The 27,328-nt window shown below is 42.2% G+C and overlaps 2 protein-coding genes and 1 long non-coding RNA gene across 12 annotated transcripts in view; 2 read left to right on the top strand and 1 right to left on the bottom strand.

Moving 5' to 3' along the window:
- EXOC1 (exocyst complex component 1) overlaps window positions 1-25,614 on the top strand; it is a 28,197-nt gene extending 2,583 nt beyond the window's left edge. Inside the window, exons 2-21 of one of the 6 annotated variants that reach the window (XM_081875698.1) lie at window positions 317-450; window positions 1,762-1,892; window positions 3,459-3,618; window positions 4,284-4,304; window positions 5,414-5,601; window positions 6,343-6,570; window positions 7,869-8,001; window positions 8,153-8,262; window positions 9,351-9,404; window positions 10,955-11,104; window positions 11,924-12,029; window positions 15,892-15,936; window positions 18,448-18,611; window positions 19,559-19,669; window positions 19,758-19,834; window positions 20,079-20,307; window positions 20,814-20,997; window positions 22,048-22,247; window positions 23,731-23,925; window positions 24,992-25,614. In XM_081875698.1, the coding sequence (XP_081731824.1) occupies window positions 327-450; window positions 1,762-1,892; window positions 3,459-3,618; window positions 4,284-4,304; window positions 5,414-5,601; window positions 6,343-6,570; window positions 7,869-8,001; window positions 8,153-8,262; window positions 9,351-9,404; window positions 10,955-11,104; window positions 11,924-12,029; window positions 15,892-15,936; window positions 18,448-18,611; window positions 19,559-19,669; window positions 19,758-19,834; window positions 20,079-20,307; window positions 20,814-20,997; window positions 22,048-22,247; window positions 23,731-23,925; window positions 24,992-25,144 (2,763 nt within the window). In that variant the 5' untranslated portion in view covers window positions 317-326 and the 3' untranslated portion in view covers window positions 25,145-25,614. The remainder of the gene's footprint in view (window positions 1-316; window positions 451-1,761; window positions 1,893-3,458; window positions 3,619-4,283; window positions 4,305-5,413; window positions 5,602-6,342; window positions 6,571-7,868; window positions 8,002-8,152; window positions 8,263-9,350; window positions 9,405-10,954; window positions 11,105-11,923; window positions 12,030-15,891; window positions 15,937-18,447; window positions 18,612-19,558; window positions 19,670-19,757; window positions 19,835-20,078; window positions 20,308-20,813; window positions 20,998-22,047; window positions 22,248-23,730; window positions 23,926-24,991) is intronic. The other 5 variants (XM_081875699.1, XM_081875701.1, XM_081875700.1 and 2 more) reach the window with 5 other exon arrangements.
- Window positions 22,258-25,043, bottom strand: LOC309349704. The gene is made up of 3 exons (XR_014160110.1): window positions 24,956-25,043; window positions 24,721-24,777; window positions 22,258-23,034 (listed from the first exon to the last, which is right to left on the bottom strand). It is a non-coding gene; the product is annotated as an uncharacterized lncRNA (long non-coding RNA).
- Window positions 25,615-26,340: 726 nt separating the features above from the next.
- CEP135 (centrosomal protein 135) overlaps window positions 26,341-27,328 on the top strand; it is a 34,489-nt gene continuing 33,501 nt past the window's right edge. For 3 of the 5 annotated variants that reach the window (XM_081875667.1, XM_081875669.1, XM_081875670.1), the window contains exon 1: window positions 26,369-26,504. The gene's annotated coding sequence lies outside the window, so the exon portion shown is untranslated. Of the gene's footprint in view, window positions 26,505-26,701; window positions 27,292-27,328 lie in introns of those variants that run through there. The other 2 variants (XM_081875671.1, XM_081875668.1) reach the window with 2 other exon arrangements.

Here is a 27,328-nt window from a genome sequence, read left to right as displayed (position 1 = left end):
TTTAGTTTTGTTTGTAAGTTGATTTTAGCCACGTCCCAACCCCAATTCAAAGTCCTGCATCAATCAATGCACAGGATCAAATACACTGTTCTCTTTTTATATTGGTATGAGTTTGTGGGTCCCAGACACCCTAAATTCATAGCTGTCAACGTTTCCCCCTTTTTAAGGGAAATTCCCTTATTCTGAATAGGATTCCTCGCAAGAAAAGGGAAAAGTAGACAGCTATGCCTAAATTCTTGGGTCCAGATTCTTGGTGGCTGAGTTCATCTATTCAGAAAAGTACTTAAATGTTATTATTATTGCCTATATCTTACAGTTCAGAGAAAATGACTGCAATCAAGCATGCCTTACAGAGGGATATTTTCACTCCTAATGATGAACGTTTACTAAGTATTGTTAATGTTTGCAAAGCAGGAAAAAAGAAGAGAAACTGCTTTTTGTGTGCCACAGGTAATGTGGTTTTGTTTTAAGCGTGGGCAAACGTTTTTTCGAACTCCTAATTAAGCTCATTGCTAAAAGCTGATACAGTACTTTATTTACTATCAAATTGTACAATTTCATCTATATTTCCTCTAAAAGGTGTTTTTATGATTTAAGTATAGCATTTCAGCACTTAACTTCAATTGATAGGTTATGTCTAAAGGGAACTCCCCTTATGCTTTTGTTATTGCCTACTGTAGAAGGGATTCTCGTCAAGCATGTCAGGCAAGCAGTTTTGGGTTCTCAGCTGGAAAACACTGTCAGCTGACTGGTTATATTGCTATGGACTTGGGATTCCTAAGTCTCACTTTGCCTTGGCCCATCCTATGGAGCGGTAGCAAAGGATGCTACAAATGTTAATTAGCTCACAAATGCCAGGATCTATCTGCTAGCACTGTCTTGTGAATGGCTCCCTGCCACAATACAAGTGCTAATACAATAATATTGGCGCTGCTGAGTAAATTGTCATCAATCTGCTACTGTAAAAGGTGTGCCTGTTTCACATATATGTAAATTCAAAGGTTCCTGACTGTGATTTTGTATCTTATTTCCATTCAACCCACACTTTGCTGTTTTCTACTTTATATAGTGGTCAACTCAGATTTCACTTCATGTTTTTGATCAATTATTATTAATTGAATAATAATAAAGCCCTATACCCAGGGTGATCAAGTGTGTTTGAGTCCATGAAAGCTTATGCTACAATAAATTTGTGAGTCTTTGGGGTGCCACAGGACTTCTTGTGTTTTGTTGCAATGGACTAACATGTCTGATCCCCTGAAAAAGAAGATATAAAGTGTTCTGTGCATCAGCACCAACATTTTAGGTGCTGCAATGTTTTGAGCCCTGTTTGCCATAAAGAGGCTTCCCAAGGGGCCATCTGCATGAGATCAGTGGCTTGCACTGATTTTTATACCGTGTTTACTTGAATCTAATGCTCACCTTTTTTGACCAAATTACGTTGCGAAAATAAGGTGTGCATTAGATTCGATGGTGCATTAGATTCAGGTAAATATGATAATTGCTTTTAATATCTGCAAACAGCAAAATGTTTCCTTCCTGCTTAACAGCTGCTGACTATGTCTACTTCCACGTTTGAGAGGGCCTGGCTGCCTTCTGCATTCAGAATATCTCTTAGCTTTACATTTTCATATAAAGTAAACGTGGGGGCAGGATATCTACTTTAGGATTTCTTACTTGTGGCCATGGGAAAATGGGCATTGTCCATCTTACATTGGTGCTTGGGTCTTGTGCTGATCAGCTATTTATTGTACTCCACAGTGACAACCGAACGCCCGGTGCAGGTAAACGTGGTAAAGGTGAAAAAATCTGACAAGGGAGATTTCTACAAGAGGCAGACGGCGTGGGTGCTTCGAGATCTTGCTGTCGTTGATGCCAAGGATGCCATCAAAGTATGTCTTCGTTATAATGGCTTGAAATCTTCACTCTGCATGGGCAGTAAATGCATGTTTCATTTGTGACACGTTGCCATGTCTTTGGCAAGTTGCTAACTTCAGTGGACTTGGAAACCAGGGTTGCCTTCATATGCGCACTTACGAGCAACTCTTTGAAGGCTCAGACTTACTTTTGAGTAAGTGTATAGAGAAGCAGCTTGCACATCTAACTTCTGTAAAAGAGAATTTCCTTTGGAGAGAAGGTGCAATGTGCAGAGGGATGGTTTCCTGTTTCTTTCATGCACTGCACAAGAATTTTCTTTGTCTATAGACCTTTAAAATCAAACCAAGCATCGCTTTGGACCTTTATTCTGGATACTGACGTGCTTATAAACCTACAAATTCCAAACAGATAAATATTCAAAAGCATTTTTATTTGTTTCCTACAGAAGTGGTAAGCCTTCGTTTCTCTTTGAGTTAGGATCATGTCATTTTTGTGTTGTGTGTGAGCATCTGACATGCTACTGTTGTACTGTAAAGAAGCCCAAAGAGCATTGTGTTGTTTGAAAGTGCATTGGCTTGGATCCTAACCAGCCCTCTGCAAACAGAAGGGCTCTTGGATCCAGCAGAGGCTCCTGTTGGAGCACAGGATGGGTTGCAATTTCCACTTATCTCTCTTTCCCCTTTGCCCCCTACACCACCTCCCATGCTGCTCCAGAGGCTTCCCTGCCCTCTACAGCAGATTTTCTTTTTTTTTGGAAAATAATTTTTATTAACAGGCCAATCAGATCACGTTAATTCCAAATCACATCAGTTCCAAATTACATAGCCAAATTTTTAAATTGTTGTTGGGGGTACCCATATTGCCAGCTTTGAACGGGATCCAAATATCTCTCTTGCTGCTGCTTTGATGACATAGTTCTGTCCATATAATAGTCACAGTTCTATTCAATCTTCTCTTTGTTGTTTTCCTCATCTTCTTGTTGTTATCATATATTCCTTTCTTTGTGATCTCTGATAGTTTCCACAAGCGGGTTGAAAACAAACGTTATATCCTGTGTGGCTTTTACGTTCGTCCAAGAGCCATATCAGAATAAACAGACATCATTTCAACACTCCATACAAAACAATTCCCACAGTCTGTTCTGTTTTCCGCAGACCTGCCGCTCTCATAAATTTTTTTCAGGGGGCCCTGCCAGGCCAAAATCACATTCCAATATAGTTACAAGCCATAGTCCTCCTCCCCCTCTACAGCAGATTTTCAAGAAGGAATATTATAGTGATGAAAGTCTCCACCTCTGCTTCCGTTAGTGGGAGCATCCCATGAATATACCGGATGAAACGCTTCTGCCTGCTGAAGTTTTTTATAGATCCACACCATGCTTTTAAAGCACCTCATTTTCTCAAAATAATGCTGGGAATTGTAGTTCACAGAATTATAGTTCACAGGATTCTTTAGGAAAATGCATGCGCATTTGAATGTGTGTTAAATGTATTTCTTAGATCTGCCCTTGGAATCTAAAACAGTATGTTGGGAATGTGCTATTATGATTTTTCCCCATCTGTTTTGTCCCTGTTTTTCAGGAAAATCCCGAGTTTGACCTGCATTTTGAAAAAGTGTACAAATGGGTTGCTAGTAGTATAGCAGAAAAGAACACTTTCATTTCATGCATCTGGAAACTCAATCAGCGGTATATTAGAAAGAAGATCGACTTCATAAACGTTAGTTCTCAGCTTCTAGAAGGTAAAAACTTTAGTTGACTCTTTCATAATGCTGTATCCTAGTTAAAATATTAATTTCATCATATTTTAAAAGTAGTAAAAAATCACGTTGTTTGTATTGCCCTCATTCATGCATTTACTAACAGTAACTAAGACTTTTATTGGCTTCATATATTTTTGTCCTAAATTAGGACATGGCCCACTTTCCTGGAAGTTCTTTTGAAATTAATTAGCTTGGTAAGTGTAGGATTGAGGCATGCTTTGCCAGGGACATTCTGCAGTCTTGGGCTTTTGGACTCCTGTACATCATACTTGAAGAGCCTACGTAACTTATTAGTTGCTAAAGCTAAGTTTAAATTGTTATCAGATCAATTTTAATGTGTCCTGCTTGGCAGGTCTAACCTGTCCATTCTGAGAAAAGCAACTGAATACAAGTTTAGAGTATTAAGGTAACTGTTAAGTACACAGCCTGCATGCTTGTATGTTTAAAAGCTTAATAAGAAATCTCATGGTCTACCAGATGTTGCATGTATATGAAGAAATCTGCTTTGTAGTCTACTTAAATTTCAAAGCTTTGACTCTGTGACGATTTATTGCCATTTCTGAAAAATTCTGTGTTCGTTCACTGCTTAGCTAATATTCTTTGCTTCCTTTCCTCTGCTTTTCAAATCCTTTCTAATTCTCCAGAACTACCTAAAGTCGCAGAAGGTTCGTAACACCTTTTCTTTCTGTTTTTCTTCTTCTGTGTGACTAATTCAGTTGCTTTTTGCTTTTTTAAATTGCACATGGCCCATCTTGTTAAGCAAAACACATTTCTTCAGGTCACTCAGGAATGTACTGAAAATGCAGGTGGAAATACTATTCAAGAGTTTTTAAATTCATAACTCTTTGAAGCCTTAATGCTGCAAGGAGCAGCTGAAACATCTCCAAATGTGAAGAAATGTCATGAAAGTACTGTTTCACAATGCAATGCAAATGGTGTTAGTTATTTACCGGTAATTACCTGGAAATGCTGTGCTGAAATCGAACTGTATTGGACAGAGGTCATAGATTGTATTCAGCTGACTATGGAGGAAGAATCAGTACTTTTATTTTTGTAAAGCAAGCACCCATTTAAAAAGCAAGGGCAGAAAATGGCAAGTATGGGGAAAGAGATCAAACCTTAGTACTCGGAGGATAAAATACTTTTATGTGACTTCTTAAAGGTGAGGAATAAGTAATAGAGACGGACACTGGAAAAGAGTCAGTTTTTGTTTGCCGTATCAAAGGTTTGGTTGTCTGCTGCCTTAAAACAGGCATAGGCAAACTCGGCCCTCCAAATGTTTTGGGACTACAACTCCCATCATCCCTGACCACTGGTCCTGTTAACTAGGGATGATGGGAGTTGTAGTCCCAAAACACCTGGAGGGCTGAGTTTGCCTATGCCTCCTTAAATCCTAGGTAGGATCCTGACAGGGGCAAAAATTACCTACCCAGGTAAGGTTCCAGGAGTAGGTCTTCAGTGCAGTCAAAGCCTTTACCATTCAATAAATTCCAGTTATCACATTCTGTACCAAAGGGAGCCTGAATGAATTGGAGCAAAATATCAAACATTAAATGACACTAGCCTCTTTTTTTATATTGAAAAGGACTTGGAGAATAATAGTGTTTCCTATCTTACCATTTGAAGAAAACTCATGATGCTTACATTGTTTGGACAGCTCTCTTCCACTTTCTTTGGCATTGTAGTCTTGTCAGTCATTCAAAAAGATTTTGATCACCTAGGTTAAGCCTTGTATCCATTTTTCATGAACGCAATCTTTTCCTGCTCTCTCAAGAATCGGTTCCAAGCGGTGAGAATCAGAATGTGGCAGGAGGAGATGAAGAGGTGGTGGACGAATACCAAGAGTTAAATGCAAGAGAAGAGCAGGACATCGAAATAATGATGGAAGGCTGTGAATATGCCATCTCCAATGCAGAGGCCTTTGCAGATAAGTTATCCAGAGAACTGCAAGTGCTCGATGGGGTAATGATTTGTTTTGAAATATGGCAGTGTGCTTTGCAAGAGATAATGGAAAGGTTCTCATCTTATGCAGAATACACTTTGCTTTGGACTTAGGCTTGGGGCAGCCATTGTGGTCCTCAGCAGATGTTGTGGACTCCAGCATAACCAGTGATCAGGAACAATGGGAGCTGTAGCCTAGCAACATTTGGAGGGACCACCAAGATTCCTCCTTTGCAGCCATGCCTTGAATTTGCGGCTGCTTGAATCTACACCTTTACCTGTCCATGCCTCACATCAGGTGATGAATGGCTTGGACAAAACAGCCAGGGGGAGCCAAATTGGGAAGCCTGGTGGGCCTAATTAGGGCTGTGGGCCAAATTTTCTTCTACCATTGCTACTTACCAGGGTTTGTGGCAGCTGTCCTCAACTTAATGCCCTTTAGATATTTTAGACTTGCACTCCCATCAGCTCTAGCCAGCATAGCCAATGCTTTTAGATTTGTTGAAAGCAGCCCAGAGTGGCTGGGGCTGCCCGGTCAGATGGACTTAGCAATAACATTACTTACTTACTTACTTACTTACTTACTTACTTACTTCTGGAGGGCTCCAGGTTGGTGCACATGAATGCTGGTGTAATAATTCTGAGAGAGTTACGGTTGTTTTTTTTACTCAGCTGTGTTCCAGCTTGGTGTCATTTCATTTCGTGACTACCAACACTTGAAATACAATGGAAGATGGGTAATGGATATTATTTCCTTTGCAGGCAAACATCCACTCGATCATGGCCTCTGAGAAACAAGTGAACATCTTGATGAAGCTGCTGGATGAGGCACTGAAAGAGGTGGACCAAATTGAAGTGAAGCTGAGCAGTTATGAGGAAATGCTGCAGAGCGTGAAAGAGCAAATGGACCAGATTTCGGAAAGCAACCATCTAATTCATCTTAGCAACACTAACAACCTGAAATTACTTTCAGAGATAGAGTTCCTTGTTGTAAGCATGTGACATACTTATGTATTTGTTCAAACACACAGTTAGCCCAAACCGAAATTTGAGTGAATTACAATAGATTAAAAAGTAGTTGTCACACTGCCATTATATTTAATGCCGATAAAACACGTTTAGCTGTTCAGCTGCATAGCTTTAGGTTCAGTGAGCTACTTTAAGTGCATCCAGGGACTTTGGCATGCCCAGTACACTTTTTGACTATTCCCCATATTTATTAAATTTCTTCTCTGCCTCTTTTTGCAATGAAGCGCACAAAAAAGATAACCGCAAAAGTGTGTGTGTGTAATAAAAATAACAACAGATTTAAAACTCTACAAACAGATTAAAAATTGATTTGTTAGTTTTAAACTAGCGGCTGATAGGTGTTAAAAAACAACAACCAGGAGCCCAGTAAAATTGCCTCAGCCGGGCTAAAGGCTCAGGAAAACCGTCACTTCTTTGCATAGGGATAGCAAAGAGATTGATCTCCCTCAAAAGGAACTATGAAGCCTAAATACACCTGGCTCTTTCTTGTGTTCCTATTGAATGCATTTCAGATGTTGGCAGAACATAGGACAGGGTCTCTTCAAAGATCTTAAAATGCATGTGGGATAAGATCGCCCTGTTGGTAACCTGGTCTCAAGCCGTTTAGTTTTAAAGATCATGACCAGTGTACTGAATTGAATCCATAGCTGTACTTCAATGGCAGCTCCCCGTAGGCCTGCTTCTCAAGTCATGCTAAGGCAAACACAGTGCTGCCTGCGGCGGGCACTTCACCAGGCGAAATGGGCTTTCTGTCTCGGTGCAGTTTACTTTTGGTTCCAATGTGTTTGTGTGCTTAAGTCAGCTTAGCGATCTGTATGAGGAGTTCAGTTAGCAGCAGCTGTGGGAATTGATAAAAATGCTAACATGCACATCCATGCCCAAGGTTATTATGGTTGGTGGAAATTAGGTTAGTGGTGCTTGTTTGGAATATGCAAAATAGTACAATGGTACCTCGGTTTACATACGCTTCAGGTTACAGACTCCGCTAACCCAGAAATAGTACCTCGGGTTAAGAGCTTTGCTTTAGGATGAGAACAGAAATTGTGTTCTGGCAGTGCGGCAGCAGCAGGAGGCCCCATTAGCTAAAGTGGTGTTTCAGGTTAAGAACTGTTTCAGGTTAAGAACGGACCTCCGGAACGAATTAAGTACTTAACCCGAGGTACCACTGTAATCTGAGCTCCTTTCTGTAGCCTGTGAAAGATAAATAAGGCTTTAAAGTTTCGCGCTTGCCCTCCCAGTGTAAACGTTTGTTCTTGCAGAACCATATGGATTTGGCAAAAGGTCACATCAAAGCCCTCCAGGAAGGAGACCTCTCATCTTCCCGGGGCATTGAGGCCTGCACTAATGCGGCAGATGCACTCTTACAGTGTATGAGTGTAACTCTTCAGCCAGGTAAGTGTTTTTCTAATTAAGGACCCCACCGCCCCTCTTACCTTTGTTTTTCTGCAGCTGAAGTCTTCTGGTTTCCCCCACTCCTTTTCTCCTTTCTGAAACTTCCCTTACTGAAGCAGTATTTTGTTTTGGTTGCCTCTTCTGATTATAGGGCATGAGATGCTCCATGCTGTGAAGCAGCAGCAGCAGCGCTTTAGCGATTTGCGAGAACAGTTTGCGCGGAGACTGGCCAGCCATCTCAACAACGTATTTGTTCAGCAGGTACCTTGACTCTTTTCCAAACTGTAAATTTTTTGAAGACGAATGCTCAATTCAGTTTTCAGAGACTTCAGTAAATTCTACATTTCACTGAAGACTTCCCTTAAGGCATCTGATTGCTTTGCATCACTTTGCTCCCTTAATGATCAATGGCAAAGAAAATTTAGTGAAATGAGCCAGCCATTGGCTATATCCCAGACCCTCAAAGTGTCTCTTATTTTCCAGGGGACAACCCCAGATTTACAGAAGCCATCCTGGTTTCTGATTTGTTCCCAGAATGTCCCGCTTTTCCTTAGGATGTCCCTATTTTCATTGGAGAACTGTTGGAGGGTATGGAGTTATCCAACCGAGCCATCTAAGGCAGCTCTGTGTAGGGAAGTTTTTTAAATGTTTAATGTTTTAGTATGTTTTTATATATGTTGCAAGCTGTCCAGAGTGGCTGGGGCAACCTAGTTAGATGGGCGGGGTATAGATAGTAAGATGATGATGATGGAATAGGATGTCCCTATTTTCATTGGAGAATTGTTGGAGGGTATGTATACCATTTATGTGGAAAATTAACTAAACACTGGCATCTCAGTACTACGGCTCCAGTGCACAAATATTCTGGTGAACTCATGCTACCTGGTTCTCTGCAGTGCAAGAAATAGGATATGAGCATTGCTTTTCCATGTCTTCACTGCTAGGAGATGGAGATGGCCAGAAGATTAGATGGCTTTACAAAATAATGAGTGGAGGCCGGGATAGGCCTGTTTTTGGATTTTAGTTACAATATGCAAAAATGGAGCATGTTTTAGAGCCAATATATTTTTGATTTCTGCCTATTGTGGGAGGAATACAGTGCCTTCCTTGTGAGCTAAGCTTCCCAGGGGAATTGGTCACTGTTAAGAGACCAAACATTTCTCCAGATTGAGAAGTTTATATATTTTCTTTGTATGGCACTTACAAATTAATATTTGGTCTAACTTCTGTACCACCTTTGTTTCTGAAGCTTTTAAGTTGTCACATGCACAGCTTAATGTTAGGAATGGGTTGTGTGGGCATATCTATTCAATACAGTGTTTACATCCCTGCATTTTATCTCCACATAGTTTATAGAGCTGGAGAAGGGTCTCATTAACAGGTCCTACTATCTTTCAGTTCCTGTGAGTACAGAGAGTTTGAATCAACCTGTTTTAATTTTACTGAGCCGTCTTTTAAAAAGCTTGCTAAGCCTAATGTATGCCCTGCAGTGTTGCCTCTGCAAAATAGAAAATAGGGCTTCTGTGACTTGAGGAAACAAGTCCTTCTGAGGATTACCTCGACACCAAAGCTTCCTACACATTGTAAAATGCGCTTTGTAAAAGATGCACAACTTAGGCACAAAGATGTTGAATCAACATCGATTGGTTTAGAGCTGTGTCAACGTGATTTGCACAGGTGGGTGGGTGGTAGCAGGGAAGGCAAATGGAAACTGCTGGTTTTATTTACTTTCTGTTATTTATTAAATTTTTATACCACTCTTCATATGACGATCACAGTTCATTGCTAGAAATTAAATTATAGTGAAGTCATTCTTGAATATCACATTATTGTCCTCAGTAGAGAACAAGCAGAACCTGCTGCAAAATATTGCAGTTTGGAGTGGTCCTGCTTAGAATTGCCAGCCAGCCATGCCTTATTAAGGATATGCCACACTCTTCCCCAAGGCTTTCTGTCCCCTAACCACCCTCCCAACCCCTGCGCTCAGTCAGCATTCCATGCCCACTGACCATGGTCAGTCTTCTTTGGGCTGTTTTGGGTCTCTTCCCATCCCCCCCCCCAGCCTCTGGCAGGATTTTTTCCAAAGATTTGAGTACTGTACTTCTGGAACCTTGGGGTTCCCCCACGCCTGCTGATATCCCCCTCTTGTGCATGGATAATGCCATCTGGCATACGTAAGGATCCACATTAAGAGAATGAGTTTGCAATTAGTATATAGGATACCTGGTTTTCCTGGTACCTGTGAAGTCTACATGTGAATGTTGGGGCTGATCGTATTTAGCATTTTGTTAACATAATATAACTCAAAAGGGAGTGAAACCAGCTTTGATAAGCTTTGTTAAATTGTGTCTAACAGGGAAATTGAGATACTTCCTCTATCTTGGGCTTATTATGGAGTGATGATGTATGAATAGGTGACAGAATGGCTTACATGTCTGTGAACGATGTCTATTAACTGGCACTTTTGTATTTAACATCTTGTCCGGAGTTGCATTTTTAAAGCATACCATCAAATTTATATTGTTTTACTGTGTAAAAATAATATTGAAGAAATTCAACCTAAATCTAACAAATTGGGCTTTTTTTTTCACGCTATATAAATGATTTTGGAATCTGGTGGGACAATATCTTAGCTATCGCTACAAAGTTAATGAGAGCAATATTGAAATTTCAAACAGAAAATGCAAGTCCCGATAAGAATGCGTTGTGATTTCTAACACATAATCTGTAGCTCAGCATTTATTTTGTTCTTTGACTATTTTGTGGGGTTTTTTTATGTCTGTTTTCTTTCTTTCAAAGTACTGAAAGGAACACAGAACAGCTGCAAAAGCATACCTGCTAAATGGCAAGGCAGATCTTTTATCTGACAAACTGGCAAATTCCCAGGGTGTCCAGGTTTGCGATTCTACTGTCATGTTCATACAACTTTCTTCTGTTGCTTTCCTCTGCCAAGGGCCATGACCAAAGTTCCACTCTTGCTCAGCACTCCATTGAGTTGACCCTACCGAACCACCATCCCTTTCACAGAGACTTGTTGCGCTATGCCAAACTTATGGAGTGGTTAAAGAACACAGATTATGGAAAATATGAAGGGCTAACAACGGTGAGTGGCTCAAAGTGAAATATAGTATGGGATGTAATCAAACAGTCTTTTCTTCTGCTAAATTAGTTTACAGCGTGAGATGACGATGCAGCAGTCTAGGGACTATTAGCTCTTGCACAATAGGAAATCTCCTTTCCACCACTACTGTGCCCTCTTCAGTCTAAGTTTATTCCTTTTGATTTATTGAGATTATGAGTCTCAAGATAAAATTGCAACACAGTTTGCCTTATGCTGCCGGCTTCCTCTGGTGCTCAGAGTTGCATTTTCAGTTTCTTCGTCTGTAGAGATAACTTGCATATCCAGGCAACTCCCCACTCGTTTGCAACCGCATGCATGCGCAGCGCCGCGAAATAAATAAAGAATTCAGTTCAAACCCAGAAATGGCATGGAAAGGGCAAAAATGGCACAAAAAAAGCAGCTCGGAATCCCAGGAGCTTTTGCAGGTGCAATCCCATGAGCCTTTGCATCAGCCTTTTGAGGTCTGTGGAGAGATGGAACTTGAGAAAGGAGGTTTGGAGGGAGTCTGGTATGTGTTTTTCGTTTTCAAAAGCTTGTGAGGTCGAATGGGGGTTTAGAGATGTTTTAGATGGTGTTCCCAGTATACACAATTTCACTTACATGTGTGGTATCCAGGAGTGTAAATCCCTCACAGAGTTGCCAGGTTGCCTCCAAGACTGAGGGAGCCTGGCACGCATCGCGCATGCCATCACACCCGGCACATGTTGTGCATTCCAAATTTACGTCTTTTGAAGTGATCTGCCATATACTTCTCTCCCGAGAAGCCTCTAAACAATTAATGTGTGTTCATTTTTCTTTAAGAACTATATGGACTACTTATCACGGTTGTATGACAGGGAAATAAAGGATTTCTTTGAAGTTGCCAAGATTAAAATGACAGGGGCAACGAAGGAAGGGAAGAAGTTTGGTAAGTATATAACAGGTGCTCCTTTTTTTTCAGTTTTGCGTCAGAATGAGCCGAAGGAGGTTTCTACTTTTGCGACTGACGGCAGATATTGTAGCAGCGACTGCAAAAGTGTTTTAAGAAGTTTTGAGTAAGGGGTGCAGCTGTCGCCATTTAAATTTGATGTGCAAATTGTGGAGACTAAAATTCTAGTGGTGTTGTGCCTGACAAATGGCAAGGGGACCAGCAGCAAGTCCTTTTAGCTCTGCTTAGTGCTGTTTGATATTTCTGAAGATGTGATCCAGTGAGTCTTCTGTATGAAAGCTCATATTGATGGTGCTGGGGTTATGTTCAGAGGTCTTAGTTAATAGTAAATATTCATGAGTATAAATATTTGGAATGGATCATGAGGGCTTTTCTAAGTTTCACTTACGGCAGTAGGGAGTTGGAGATGCTGGAATTTCTGTCCTGAGGAGAACATGGTACGTAACGGCTTATAGTGGAATCTAAGACATTTCTTTGGTTATAGTCTTCCCTAAGTGATGTTAAGGGATGTGGGTGGTGCTGTGGTCTAAACCACAGAGCCTAGGGCTTGCTGATCAGAAGGTCGGCGGTTTGAATCCCCACGACGGGATGAGCTCCCATTGCTTGGTCCCTGCTCCTGCCCGCCTAGCAGTTCGAAAGCGCATCAAAGTGCAAGTAGATAAATAGGTACCTCTCCAGCGGGAAGGTAAACGGCGTTTCTGTGCGCTGCTCTGGTTCACCAGAAGTGGCTTAGTCATGCTGGCCACATGACCCAGAAGCTGTCTGCGGACAAACGCCAACTCCCTTGGCCTATAGAGCAAGATGAGCACCGCAACCCCCAAGTCGTCCGCGACTGGACCTAATGGTCAGGGGTACCTTTACCTTTAAGTGATGTTAACTTGAATGTATCTTGCCAAAGGAAACTCTGCATCCTTTTCTTTTAAAAGACAGAACTGGAAATAAATTGTGTAACGTAACTTGTACCCTTTGGAATAGAATACGATTTAAATCAAAAGAAAACTGCAAGCAATTGATAGTAAACCCTGTAAGGATTTTCATGGAGCCAAGTGGAGCTTACAGCAAAATCCTGTTAAGGATTCCAAACACTCCATCCTCATCTATTCTCTCTATTCCAGTTTTCAGTCTTTCTCCTCCAACAGTTAGGCAGCATTCCATGGCTATTTAGTACACTTAGTACTCACTGGGTTATTTGGGGGTGTTCCCCAGCCCCTAAAAGATAGTTTGTACTTTCACAAACCTCAGGGTTTCCCCAAGCCTACTGATCTCTCTCTCCTCCCCCCCCCCTTGGGATGGAAGGTTCCATTTTGGCTACATAAGAAACGGCACTTGCAGTCTGAACATCAGAAATGCAGGGCATGATTCCGTACGCTATAATGCAGTGGAATATTATGTGTTGCCTAAAGGGACCCTTTTTAGATAAGAGCCCATGATAAGCCATTATCTTCAATGTATGGGGTGTTGCACTTTCCCAGATTGACTGTTTTTAAATCTCTCCTTCCATACAGTGACCCCCTGCATTTTCAATCATGTAGGCCGCCCTGTCCCACAGTGCGGTGTCTCTGATAGCCAGGCCTCTGTGTACTCTGTAAATATGCAATCATACTGCCCCAATTAATATCGGGTGCAGAATTTAGCATCCTGGGAATTTCAGCTTGTCCTCTCTTTTCTTTTTTTAAGGCACACTGCTGGCCCTTAAGGCTGCTAAGTTGAGCTCAAGCACAGACATATATGAAGAGTGTTTGGTGAAATATCCAAATGCCAGAGAGTAGACAGGAATGATTTCTGGTGTTTGGGAGTGAGCCTTCTATTTTGTGTGCCTTTTCTCATTTTGTTTATTCTTTATTTATCTACCCCACCCCCAAATGTTCTTGGTGAAAGTGTAAATTTGAAAACACTGAGGGAGGAGGATTATTTCCACACATACATATGCAAAGCCCCTGTGACAGTGACCTAGCAGCTGCAAGTCATGTTCACATGCTTTCCTCTTTCTTCTCCATTCTTTTTTTGCATTAGTCCATGCCCATAGGCTCACAAAATATCTTATTTGTTAATATATGTGCAGGGTTTGGGAAATTTTAGGCACTTTGTGTGAGATAACCAGCCTCATAACCAACATGGTTAAGTCTAATTAATGCATGAAGGGGTTAATGTCATAGAGTAAGCTGCCCTGCCAGGTTTAGCTAGGTTACAGCCTTTCACCTTGTGAGGAAAGTAATCAAGCCTATTGCTGTACCTCAGTCTACCATAGAGGCTCATTGTGTGAAGAGATATTGAGCTGGCTGCTGCAGCCCAGATCTCATGGCTCTTAGCAAGCCATTATTTTACATGTAGTGTTGTATTTACTGTGAACATTGCACATCAAATCTTCTGTGTATGCAACCTGTCTCTCCAATTGTTGCTACTAGATTGGAATTCAACCTCCAAGTCGCATTCAGTAATAAGTAACCTTGTGTCCTGTGGTTTTGTGTTTGCGGCCTGACAGTTTTGTCCTCTCCAAAAGTACATAAATCCTACCAGGTTTCTATGTGGACAGGTGTATGTTGTTACTGTAAAATCAGGATGGAAATGTTAATAATAGCTGTTGTGAACCCATAGGAAACATAGTTTGCCTGCAGAAATATTGCCCTGCCTCAGTCCCTCCACCTCCCCAGCCTTCAAGGTAGCATGGTAGGAAGGAGGAGAAAAAAATCCTCTGCAGTGTGTGATGTAATGTATGTTTGAAGTGTAACACTAAACTCTTTCATTGTGAATTGCACTTAAAGCATGGAAGGCATTTAGTGTACTCAATACGCCACATGGAAACGATGGTTATGGCATTAAAAAGCATCTTAAGTTGCCAGTAATGAGACAATACTCCAGGCTTACCAGATGTACAGGAGACTGAAATTTAGATAGTGTCACATAGTCTTGGGGAAGCGCCATAGCTTTGTGTGCAAATGGTTGCAGGTTGAGTCCAGAACATCTCTAGGTAGGGCTGGGGAAGACTTCTGTAGGAGACATCTGGAGATCTTCTGCCTTTCAGCATAGACAATACTGAGCTAGAAGGACCAATGGTCTGACTTTGTACAATGCAACTTCTATGCCCCAGCTGTCATCAGATTGTAGAAGTTGCTTTTTCTACAACGGAGGATTGCTTATCTATGGACAGTGAGCGTTAGTTTAGGCTTTTCTGTGCATGTGCAGCAGTGCTGCTCTGTACATAGAAGTTGAGGTCTCCCATTGTCAAAACCATGCAAGCATTAAAGCAGTGGCTTGAAGTGACGCTTGGCCTTCCTTAGAAGGTGACCAAGAGGAAATAATGCATCATTAAGAGCTGCCCTCACATCCCTTGCCATGTTTCAGAGGATGCTGGGGCAGAACTACTGGATCGTGGGCAGCCGCTGCTAACAAAACGATGGCAGAATCCCCTGTGATGTCCCTAAGGGATCCTGGGACATGTGTCTCCAATTCACATACTACAGCCTCTCTGGACCACCCAAATGTCTTCAGCATCTGCCCTCTCATTTGTGTCATATCTTATGAATGCCTAGTGTTCCATCTGCCATAGCATGGCAAAATGGAGACCCCCTGCACAGTCGAGTTTCCACACACATACACACACACAAACTGGAAAATCTTCAGTGTGCTACCGAAACATAATCTACATTTCCCCGCATAGTTAAAAATTCCAGATGGGTACCTCCCCAGCTATGTTTGTTTGCAACTTGTAGTTACTTGCTTCTCATAGTTATCTGCATGTTTCTTTCCAGCTAGTGCTTAACTTGCATCTCGTGCATGGTTTGTGCAAAATGCATTTTTAACTTGTCTTTGTCTTTGATGCTTGCAACCTAATCCATCCCAGCTACACTGCCTCGAAAAGAAAGTGCTGTCAAACAGGAGACGGAGAGTGAGTATGATGAGCGCTTTAAATGGTTATTGCCAGTGCATTCATGTCTGTGTAAAACGTAATTGTCATGGCAAAAACCTATTAATACCAGAATTCTGTTAGATGCAACATTTTTGCACAAATTTGTGAGTGCTACAAAAATCATAAAAAGGAGCAAAACCTGACAATGGACCCCTGTAAGACGGGGTGGAGAAGGATCCTTTTCTCACTTATCCCTGGACAAATATGGCAGGGTGAATGGTACCTGCTCAGCTCTGGGGGAGCTCTCGTTTTTAGCCAATCCCAACTGGCTTGCTTTCGCCATCCATCAGCTGATTGGCAGTGCCAGGAAGCCAATGCACAATAGGGACTGCCCTGTAAGCTTCCTGTTGTGTTTCTACTTGCCCCTCACCTGATGTCATATATGACATCAGGTTTGGGGCAGATGATTTTGGAGAACCAGTCTTGGAGGCCACATAGTGTCCCATATTGGGCCTAGTTAAACCCATGGGTTGAAGGTCTCTCTTCCCTGCCCCCCGCTATAAGAGCTCTGCAGTGTGATACTCATTTATAGGCAAAATACAATAGAAACGTATTTTGCAATTTGTTTTTAAACTCAGGCCATGTCTGCGCAGGATGCTTTTTTGAGGCAAGATAAACACCCCCATGAAAATTTCACAAGGGAGCTCTGATTTAGTCTATGGGGAGTTCCTGCTCATCTGCCCTGACGATTACAGGCCTATTTGGGATTACAGACAGTGCTACCAGAGGAATAATATTGCCATGAGATTTTTCTGCACCACATAATGCTGCCATGTGGGAAGCACATTCTCTTCCATTTTTGTGCAAATGGCAGTCATGAGTGTCTCATCATGTTTCCACTAAGAGCTTGTCTATGCTACAATTCAAACTGTGGCTGCGTGAACTTGCATAGCCTTTCGTATCTGGTGTTTTTTATAAAAAATAGATGCCCCCAGCCTTCAGTGATCTGACTCTCCCCTTATATTCACTTAACATCTGTTTCAAATGCTTAGAGCAGGGATGACCAAATTCTCTAGTCCTAAGCTTTATAGCGTGGTGGTTACCCATGGGTGCCGTCATGTGTAACCTCCACCATGCAGTGCTCCTGCAGAGGGAATCACCATACACATGACGGGTTGCAGGCTTGTGGCAACAGTCATTGCAACACACGGATGGAGGCTACAATGACCAGCTCTTCATGATGCTCGAGGTTCTGCAGGATGAATATTTAAGGTGCCATCATGCAGCAGGTAGTTTCTTGGATGCAGCCATATGTTTAGACTTGGGTTGGATCCAACAGTGCCTTTACACAAATGGAAGACATTTCTCCTCATTCAGAGGGTGATCTTAGCCTCTTGCATTACTTTGAATACTGGGTACAATAATGAATCAAGATGAGCCTTAGATTTGTGTATTCTCCCTCTTGTCTGCTGCAGCAGTAAGAGTTTTGAAGCTTCCACCTCCATTTTAGAGAAACTGCACCTTGCCCAGCCCGAAACTTAAGTTTGATTAATCTTAACTATGGTTAGTGAAAGCAAGCCAGTATGGTTTGAACTTGACTAGGGTTTGAACTCAGTTTGTTTCCACGTACCATAGTGAACATTAAACAAACCAAGCTCAAAACCGAATTTATGAAGGTTTCTTGTTTTAACTAACCAAGATTAACTGCATTTTAATGTGTAGTTAATCTAACACAGAAGAGCAGGAAAATAGTTCAAGGCTGAGGCTCACCTAAATTCAATCTTCTGTCACAAAATTATGGTTTTGCATATGGCCAATGATAGAGTGAAGCAGGAGAGAGCAAGGTAGAAAAAAAAACAAATTACAAACAATTCAAGCCAGAATCTTTTGCTGTTACATTTTCTCACAAAAAAAGCACAATGGTGGCTTCTTTCCACATTGAAAGTAGTACAGTTGCATAAACCACAACTGCTTTTCAGTTTTCAACTGAAGTGGAAAACCACAGAATATTTGTGCACAGTCAAAGATAAAAAGTCACAACACTTCTTGAACGAAATGTCATATTCATTGGCAGAGTTTATCTGTAAGGGCAGCCTGCAGTTGAAATAATTTTACTGAAAGAGGCCTCAAGAGGATAAAGGGTTTCCTTATCTTTCAAGCAGGTGTTTGCTACTATTTTCTTGTTAAGAAAATAGTAATTTCTTGCCTTTGTTCTGCTTTGCTTCTAGAAGACGCCCCTTATGAATCGCACCTGGTTCTGTCTATCCACCCTTATCTGTGCTCTTTTCTGGAATGCTATTAGCACTACAGTAGCCCTTGTATTTGCTGAGCCCAAATGTCTGTCACTACATGTCTGTTCCTGAACCATGTGGTTTCACCTCTAGGTGAAGAAACGCGTGAGCACAACAGTCCGCTTGTCATGTAGGGGAAGTACTGGCAGTCTCTAGATGGACGGGAGAATGCTAATCTTGAATAGACAATGCTTATTTGTATTGTGACGCATTATTCCATATAGGACAGTTCCTCACATGGCTTTCATTATCGCCTTAGGTCTTCATGGAAGTTCCGGGAAGCTGACAGGTTCCACTTCTAGCCTAAACAAACTCTCAGTTCAGAGTTCAGGAAATCGTAGGTCTCAGTCCTCCTCTTTGCTGGATATGGGGAACATGTCTGCATCTGACCTCGATGTGGCAGATAGAACAAAGTTTGATAAGGTAAAAATGTAAGCACACTGGCTGGTGCTGCATGTTATAACACCACTTAAACAACGCTCATTTCACACTAGGTGTAATTGTGGCCTTCGCTCTTGTGTACATATGTTGCACAAGGACCTCTGGAGCCCACTGCAAAGGTAGGATCAGAAGTCCTGGGTGGCTCGGGAGGAGCCCATGCTGCAGCTCCTCCTCACGCCAGTCTTACTTCTCCTAGAAATTGGCATGAGAAGGGGCTTAATCATGCATCCCTTGGTGCTTGTCTGTTACTTTTCTGGTATGGGAAAGAATGGCTACACTGCAACAGTTCCTGTGATGTGAGTGAGAGAAGGGAACTACAGTAAGCTAGAGGTGCTGGTTTTGTGAGGCTGCATACGGAAGACATTTTCTTGTAAGGCTGACTCCATTTGCACCCCTCTGCTCACAGAAGGGCTTTTGATCCAGCAGCTGCCTTCAATAACAGAAGTGGGAAGTAAGTTTTTGCCCGTTTCCCCATGTGCCCCTTGAAAACCTACTCCAGAGGTTTGGGGTCCTCCCAGAGCAGTGTGGTAGGTAATAAGCATGGCGGAGCAGGCAACTGGCAAACCTTGGTGAAATAAGGACTTTAAATACGTGCAATAATTGTGTGTATATGTATGTGTTGTGTGGCTGGCTGGGCCTGCACTTGACATGCACGCTCTGGCATAAGGCCAACTAAGGGATGCTCAACCATGGCATAAAGGATACCAAGAGCCTATCATTGTTAAAAAGTAGCTTAGGCATTTGTTCATCGGTGTGGATGCTACCTGCATGAAGCTGAAGCCCAGAGAAGCTTTTTAACTGCACAGACGAGCCATAGGTGAATGCACCTTCAAAGGAAATAGATAATGGGGCTTCTTGATTGTGGGCCATCAAGAGTGGCAGTCATTTGTATGCTAAATGTATGGGGTTTTTTTGTTGATGTTTTGTAGATTTTTGAACAAGTCCTAAGTGAACTGGAACCCTTGTGTCTGGCAGAACAAGACTTCATTAGTAAATTCTTCAAACTTCAACAGCATCTTAGCATTCCTGGAACACCCATGGTACGACTCTGTTTTAAATATTGTGGACTCAAAAACTTGAGTTGCTGCAAGGAACGATCTCCTTCTAAACCATCCCTTCCTTTTTCAGAGTGATGCAGAAGAGGTGGATGGAGGAACTTTATCAAGGGCACACAATACTGGTGGTCTGCAGTCAATGTCTTCAGAGTATGTTCAATATTAAACAAAAACAAAATAATGTATTTTCCTAAGTTCTAGAATCTTGACAGATAAAGCTTCTAAAAGCTGATTATTTAAGACCATGGCAGTGTCTCATTAAAATGAAGCAAAGCCCCTGTCCCCTTTTGTACTTTGTACCAGTGGATCTGGGAACTAATTGTTCACCTAGATTTCTAAAACTAATTATTCAGTAAGTACTGCACCTGCCTAATGTCCACACCGTATTTTACAGGAATCACATGATCCGGCAGATGATGATAAAAATATTTCGCTGCGTTGAGCCAGAACTGAATCACCTCATTGCTCTTGGGGACAAGATTGATAGCTTTAATTCCCTTTATATGCTGGTGAAAATGAGTCACCACGTATGGACAGCACAAAACGTGGATCCAACGTCCTTCCTCAGCACAACACTTGGAAACGTTTTAGTGACCGTCAAAAGGAACTTTGACAAGTGCATTGTAAGTTTTCAGCGGCTTTCATAATTAGGTTCTTTGGGCCGATGCGCACATTGGGCAAACCAGGTAGAACTTCACATTTGGTGAGGCTGTAGGATTGCTCCCCTTGCCTCAGTGAATTGGCTGTATCAGATGGCAGTGTATGTGCATAGATTCCTACCTATATACGCACAATAACTTGAAATCCCTGCCCTGCAGAACAAGGTGGGGTAGGATGATCGGGATCACACATAAGGAGAATGTGCAGTGTGAATCTATTTTGTCTATATGTGGAATACATAGAGGTCCTATGGCTCAGTGGGTCTCTCCCATGCATTGACCTTTAACTCAGTTTCTTATGCGATGCCTTATAGTTAAACCTATCTGTTTGGCTGGGGTGGAGGAACGATGGCACATGTACTGCCTCCTGGATGGTTGCAGTTTGGATCCATCTGCCTTCGCCTCACCTCTTTCCCTTCCTAGTTTAAAATGAAAACTTATGGTCTGCAATCTTCGTTTTTCCTCTTCAGAGTAACCAAATCAAACAGATGGAAGATGTAAAGATATCCAAGAAGAGTAAAGTTGGAATTCTCCCCTTTGTTGCTGAATTTGAGGAGTTTGCAGCCTTAGCGGAATCTATTTTCAGAAATGCTGAACGCAGAGGAGACCTGGATAAAGCCTACCTAAAACTCATTAGGGGAGTTTTCACTAATGGTGAGAATCTGCCTCATAATCAGAAAGTCCTTTTTCTGTTGTATCTCATATATAGTGTTATCCTGTTGATGAAATGGGTTAAGGTCCACTAGAACTCAGTGGAATTTACCTTTGATTGCACTGTCAATCACTGTTACTTAACCCCTATTTGCCCTCATATGCCAGCTATTTATAACGTGGTTTAAAAATTAATATGGAAGCATTGCATTCAGTATATTGGCCTGGTTCACACATCACGCTAAGGTGAATTATTGTTTGACCCAAACGCACAGAGTCCAGGAAAGGCAAACACAGCCACTTACTCCTTCCTGGTTGTTCTGTTTTCTGTGTTGCATTGAGCTGAGCCATGGTTTGTTATCAAACCTAGGCTCATGGTTCAACTCCCTTGGATAAACCACAAGCTGTAAACCATAGGACCAACCTGGGTTGTAATTCATGATTTGTCTAGCAAGAGATAAGCCGCAAATCTAGATACAGATGACAATAAGCGCAGCAGCAGAATAACTAGGGATGAGCCAAACAGCTGTGTCCTCTCTGGAAGCCTGCATTTTCATGCTAAGCCATGGTTTGTCTTCATGTGGCATACAAATTAGACCATTATATTGCCTTTTTAGTAATAGAAACAATGACAGCTGTTTTCCATATGGAGTTGTATAATTGTATTTATGGCATGTCATCAAACAAAAAAATTAAGGCACAACTTAGCAAAATTTAAGACTTATATAAGTAAGTGCATAACTTTTCCATTGAACTATGTAGCATTTAAAAGCGCTTTACTTGACAGGAGAGTCCCTTTTGTGTTTGTATATTATCAACACAGCCACCTCAGGATTCTTTTTAGAGTGGATTATCTTATTTCCACCCCAGAAATCCTACTGTCTGAATTTAAAATCAAATGAATATTACCTTCCTATCTGAAACTAAATATATGCTGTTCAGGAATTACGTGCTGAGGGATTATGCTTATGTGTTGAGAGGTATGTGTTGATTCTTTGCCGTCTTTGCTGTTGGTGTGATCATGTGCATCATTTGGTTTGGGTTTTTTTTTAGTGGAGAAAGTAGCAAATGAAAGCCAAAAGACACCACGGGATGTGGTCATGATGGAGAATTTTCACCATATCTTTGCAACTCTTTCTCGGTTGAAAATCTCGTGTTTGGAGGCAGAGAAAAAGGAAGCTAAACAAAAATATACAGATCATCTGCAGTCCTACGTCATCTACTCTTTGGGACAGCCACTTGAGAAATTAAATGTAAGACATGTCCTTCTATAACTTCAATTCTGGGGGTTAAAAAACAAATATTAAATTTAGACGGCTGTCAGAAGCAGACTTCTACAGCCCCATATGCACACTCCATTTGTTAATTAGTATGGAAGACCTATTTATACCTGTATTTATTCATAAGTTTAGTATTCACCCTGTAATATTATATAGCATATGATGATGGAAGAATAGAGTACATACTAAAACCCCTAACAAAAATAGGTTTCACAAAGGCTGCAGAAGCTCTTGTGTTTCACCTACACTCTTGCAATGAAATACTGAAGAAGAGATGGAAGTTGTGATAGGAACAGGAATGGGTAATCGCTACGCATCTCAAAAAGTTATGGAGAGGCAAGCTTGTAGATTGTTCATCTCAGTTTTTAATCATCGGGAGTAGAACGAACAACATATGTGGTGATTTGATCTGATAAATATCCACATTGCGAAATAGGGTACTGTTGCTAGTCAGCATCTTATCTAACTACATTATTGTTGAAAATGGGCTGAAATAAAATGTGAAAGGCTTTGTTTATTACAATTTCTTAATATCCCAAGCTTCAGGATGCATATCCTTCAAAGGTAGCTTATTAAAAAAAAAATAAACTTCATTTAAGCACGCACACACATTCTTAATATCAACCTATACAAAGCCATTGGGATGATTTCCATAGTACAGCTGCTGTGGTGGTGAAGTCCACTTGGATAGATGGTCTTTGCCTATGACCTTCGCTCTCCTGGAATCCTTCCTGCAGGACCAATTGATGATGCAAAGGCCCTAGGAAGAAGTCCAGCTTAAGCAATGTGTACAAGCAGAAATAAAAGGGACGCGGGTGGCGCTGTGGGTTAAAGCCTCAGCACCTAGGACTTGCTGATCGAAAGGTCGGCGGTTCGAATCCCCACGGCGGGGTGCACTCCCGTCGTTTGGTCCCAGCGCCTGCCAACCTAGCAGTTCGAAAGCACCTTCGGGTGCAAGTAGATAAATAGGGACTGCTTACCAGCGGGAAGGTAAACGGCGTTCTGTGTGCTGCGCTGGCTCGCCAGATGCAGCTTGTCACGCTGGCCACGTGACCCGGAAGTGTCTGCGGACAGCGCTGGCTCCCGGCCTATAGAGTGAGATGAGCGCACAACCCTAGAGTCTGGCAAGACTGGCCTGTACGGGCAGGGGTACCTTTACCTTTTTACAAGCAGAAATAACAATATAGGCTACATATATATATCAATGGGGCACAGACATAGAATGTAGAGCTTTGTGTGTGATGAGTTGCACTTTGCTGATCTAGGTGGCACCTGACCTCTCCTACAATAGCAAGTAAGAGAAATCTGGTCAGTTTCATACTTCAAAAATAAACAGGAAAAACTGCTTTCCAACGACAGTAGTTCAAATATGTAGAAGCCACGCTTAATACCAGGTGTTTAAGGCTGAGCACCGTTTTGTTTGTGGATTTTAATGTATTTGAATACTTCACATCAGCACTTCTTTGAGGGCGTTGAAGCTCGTGTGGCACAAGGTGTGAGAGAAGAGGAAGTGAGCTACCAGCTGGCGTTCAATAAACAGGAGCTAAGAAAGGTTATAAAGGAGTATCCCGGCAAGGAAGTGAAAAAGGGGTTGGACAACCTTTATAAGAAGGTGGATAAACACTTGTGTGAAGAGGAAAACCTACTTCAGGTAATATAATAGGTATTAAGAGTGTGTATAAACCTAGTTAATGCTGTGTAAATGTTTTTGCTGTCCTTGGTTTGTCTCTTGTTTAAGGTAGAACATCACATGTTTGAGGTAGAAAATGTCTTGCAGTAAAATGTTGTAGATCACAGAACTTACATCCAGATAAAGGGTAAAGCGGGGAGGAAGAGAACATTTGAAGAAGTGCAGGGCGCATTCAGCCTTACAGGCCACAGGGAAGACACAATAACCAGGTTAATTTATATGACTGTTGCATTTATATCCCACATTTCCATTCGCAGGGGGTGGGGGGGAGAGAATGCCCAAGGTACCTAACAGCAATAAAAGCAACAACATAAAATCATCCACACTGACATAGAAGAAGGAAGGAAGGAAGACTGTGTTTGGGCTATGTCACTTGGTGAGGCTCACATGATGGAATACTTCAGTTTCTCTTTCTATATAGGAAGCTTGCATGCCAAAGAAAAACATTCTAGCCTTGTTTTCTCTTTCACTTGCTAGTGTTGTAAATGGAGGGGGAAATGTATTGAAGAGTTGATTGAACCTCCACCTATAATATGAAGTAAAGAAGCCTTTAGGCTGTTGCTTTCTTGATGGTACAATTGTAAACAGACTCCTGAGCAAATAACTGGCTAGCATTGTGATGGTGTCGGTGGGCTTTCCTGTTTCCTGGTTGTTGCATGTGAAGGCATATACAAGTACGTATCCTGGCAAAAGCTGAGCAGGGAGAAGGTTCATCCTGCCACTTTCAATGCATGTGTGCAAGGAATTGACCCTTACCCATCTGTCTTGCCTTGCGTCTCCATAGCAACAGCAACTCCACTGTCCTCCTAGGTCCTAGGAAAAGGGAGGAGGCAGAAGAAACAGTGCCGAGATACTTAACCATAGAGCTAAATGTTGGAAATGGCTCCACACACACATTTCCTTAGAAGGGGCAGAGCTGTCCTCAACAGTGAAGCCAGTCAGCAGGACAGGTCTTTGGTGATACAGATTAGTAACCAAGGATAATATTTACATTACTGAAATTCTGCTTTTCTTCTTTTTTTGGTAGGTGGTGTGGCATTCTATGCAAGATGAGTTCATACGCCAGTACAAGCATTTTGAGGGCTTAATAGCACGCTGTTATCCTGGATCTGGAATTACTATGGAGTTCACTATCCAAGACATTTTAGACTACTTCTCCAGCATTGCACAGTCTCACTAATACCTGCCAAGGGTTAAAGCAAGATAAACTAATGAATTTGCTGGGAAGAATCTTTTAGCACTGAAGACTTGTTACTTTGTGAGATGGAATTTTGAGGAATGTCCTTAATTATCTTTATGCCCATCAGTTGATGGCCTGAGGAGAAATGTTGCTTACTTACTGTATAGAAACAGTGTTAAAGCATACTTTTTCACATGTAACACAGTCTGGCTTGTTTTATTTTCCATGTTGATATATTAGCCTTGTATAATTTATAGTACATTAGATACTAAACTCTTTGTCTTTCCTGTAGCTTCCAGTAAATTATGTTAAAGTATTAAAATGATTGTAAAAGGCTGAAGGGGTTTCTGCATCAAAATGTATTAATATATGGATTGATGGAACTTGCACGCATGCTTTCAAGAATCTATTTACATGACTTTATGGTTGAAATTCTTCTGATCCAATATAAAAATAATGTTTACAAAGGAGTTCCTTGTATTTATTTCCCTAACCTATGACATGCATTACACAAAAGGAAAAATTGCCAGTCAACTGAGGGATCCAGATACTATATTTATGTGTTTTTACTTTTTACATGCATACATTAGTTGAAGCTAAACACTTGGAAACACAGAACTAACGCTTTGATTCTAACGACTAAAACTTTAAATTGGCTCAGTTTATCACATGGATGAAGAAAACAGCAAAATAGCTGGAGAAAAAGCCTGTCTGAATCTGTTTTTCTGCCTAAGCTCAGGAAGAACTTCTGCCCTTATGATTGTACACCTGGATTGCAGAAGAAATGGATTGCTGAAGGGAGTTTTGAATGAGATACTGAAACAATATTTAGATCCCTACTTGCAGCACTTGAGGTGGCTAATGCAATATGTAAGTCCTACAGATAAAATAAGTGATGCTGCAGTGAAAATAGTTTTGATTGCATTTTTAGCATTTAAGTACACAGTTTCGGTTTTTTCCTTAACGTTTTTGCTGTTCTGGGATGCTGCCATTAACAACCCTGTGCAGATTACTATTTATTCCGTTTAGGCAGAATGAGAGAAATAGGTTCTAGTTTCCAGAGCGCATCCTTTGCTGGGCGAGTGACCCTTAAAAAGGCTCTCGAAACCTGCCCTCCCAGCCTCCGCCGCCAGAGGCCGCTGCGGCGGCGCGCGGCGGAGCCCCGGCTCGTCCGTTAAAGGTTCCCCAGAGCGCGCTCGCGCTCGGAGAGCCGTTGCTGGGGGCGACGCCGGGCGGAAGCGGAGCGGCGGCGGACGCTTCGCGCGCCATTTTCAAACGGCCGCCTCGGCCCGCACCGCCGCTCCAACTTCCTGGGAGGCTTTTTTTCGTGTGGAGAAAGGCGGGGGAGAAAGAAGCGAAGGTAGAGTAGCCCGAGACCCAGGAGGGGCCCCTGAGGGCGAGCGGTGGGGGAAGAGCCAGGCCGCGGGTTTAACGGCCCTCGGCGGAGAGGCCGAGATTTATTAGAGAGGCCTCCACCGAGGGCCCGTTTCCATGGCGACGGCGGGGCGGTGACGTCACCGCGAAGGGAGCAGCCCTTTCAGCTGCTGTGACGCTTCCTGGGGCCTCGAGGAAAGCGTCGGCGCCCTCGTCCTCCGCAATCACAGCGCGACCGCTTCGGGTTCCTTGTCTTGCGGCTCTGGCCAGACCCTCCTCCCCTGTCCCACAATCGCTGCTTCATGTTTAGTCCCCTCTTCGCCGCCCCCCTTGGGTTGACCCTCCCGCCCAGTCGCACCTCTCCCCACTTTGCTCCCTTCACTGCGATCCCTATGTCTCTGCAGCTGCTCACCGCAGCCTCGCCTCTCTCCCACGTCATTGCTCTTCTGCTTGCTTCTTGACCCGTCAGTATATCTATATTTCTCCTAGAAATCCTTGCTGTAGCACAGTTGCTCTCAAAAAACAGCAGCACACACCCCACTGTTGTATGCAGAGGTGTGTGTGATCTGTCATGTTTGCTTTAGTTGCCATTCCTTGCATTGCACGGGGTTGGACTAGATGACCCTTGGGGTCCCTTCTAACTCTACGATTCTATGGTACTGTTGTGTATAGAGATAGATCTCTCTCACACACTTATATGTGCTCCACGGAGTTCAGGCTGGCATATGTGATATTCCTGCTTCTCATCTTTATCCTCACAACAGCCCTATGAGGTAGGTCAATCTGAGAGACAGTGGCTAGCCCCTGATG

This window comes from Podarcis erhardii (assembly GCF_964252035.2).
Source record: "Podarcis erhardii genome assembly, chromosome: 9".
NCBI lineage: Eukaryota > Metazoa > Chordata > Lepidosauria > Squamata > Lacertidae > Podarcis > Podarcis erhardii.
Note: the sequence above shows the minus strand (reverse complement) of the source record. Positions and strands in the feature narration are given on the sequence as shown.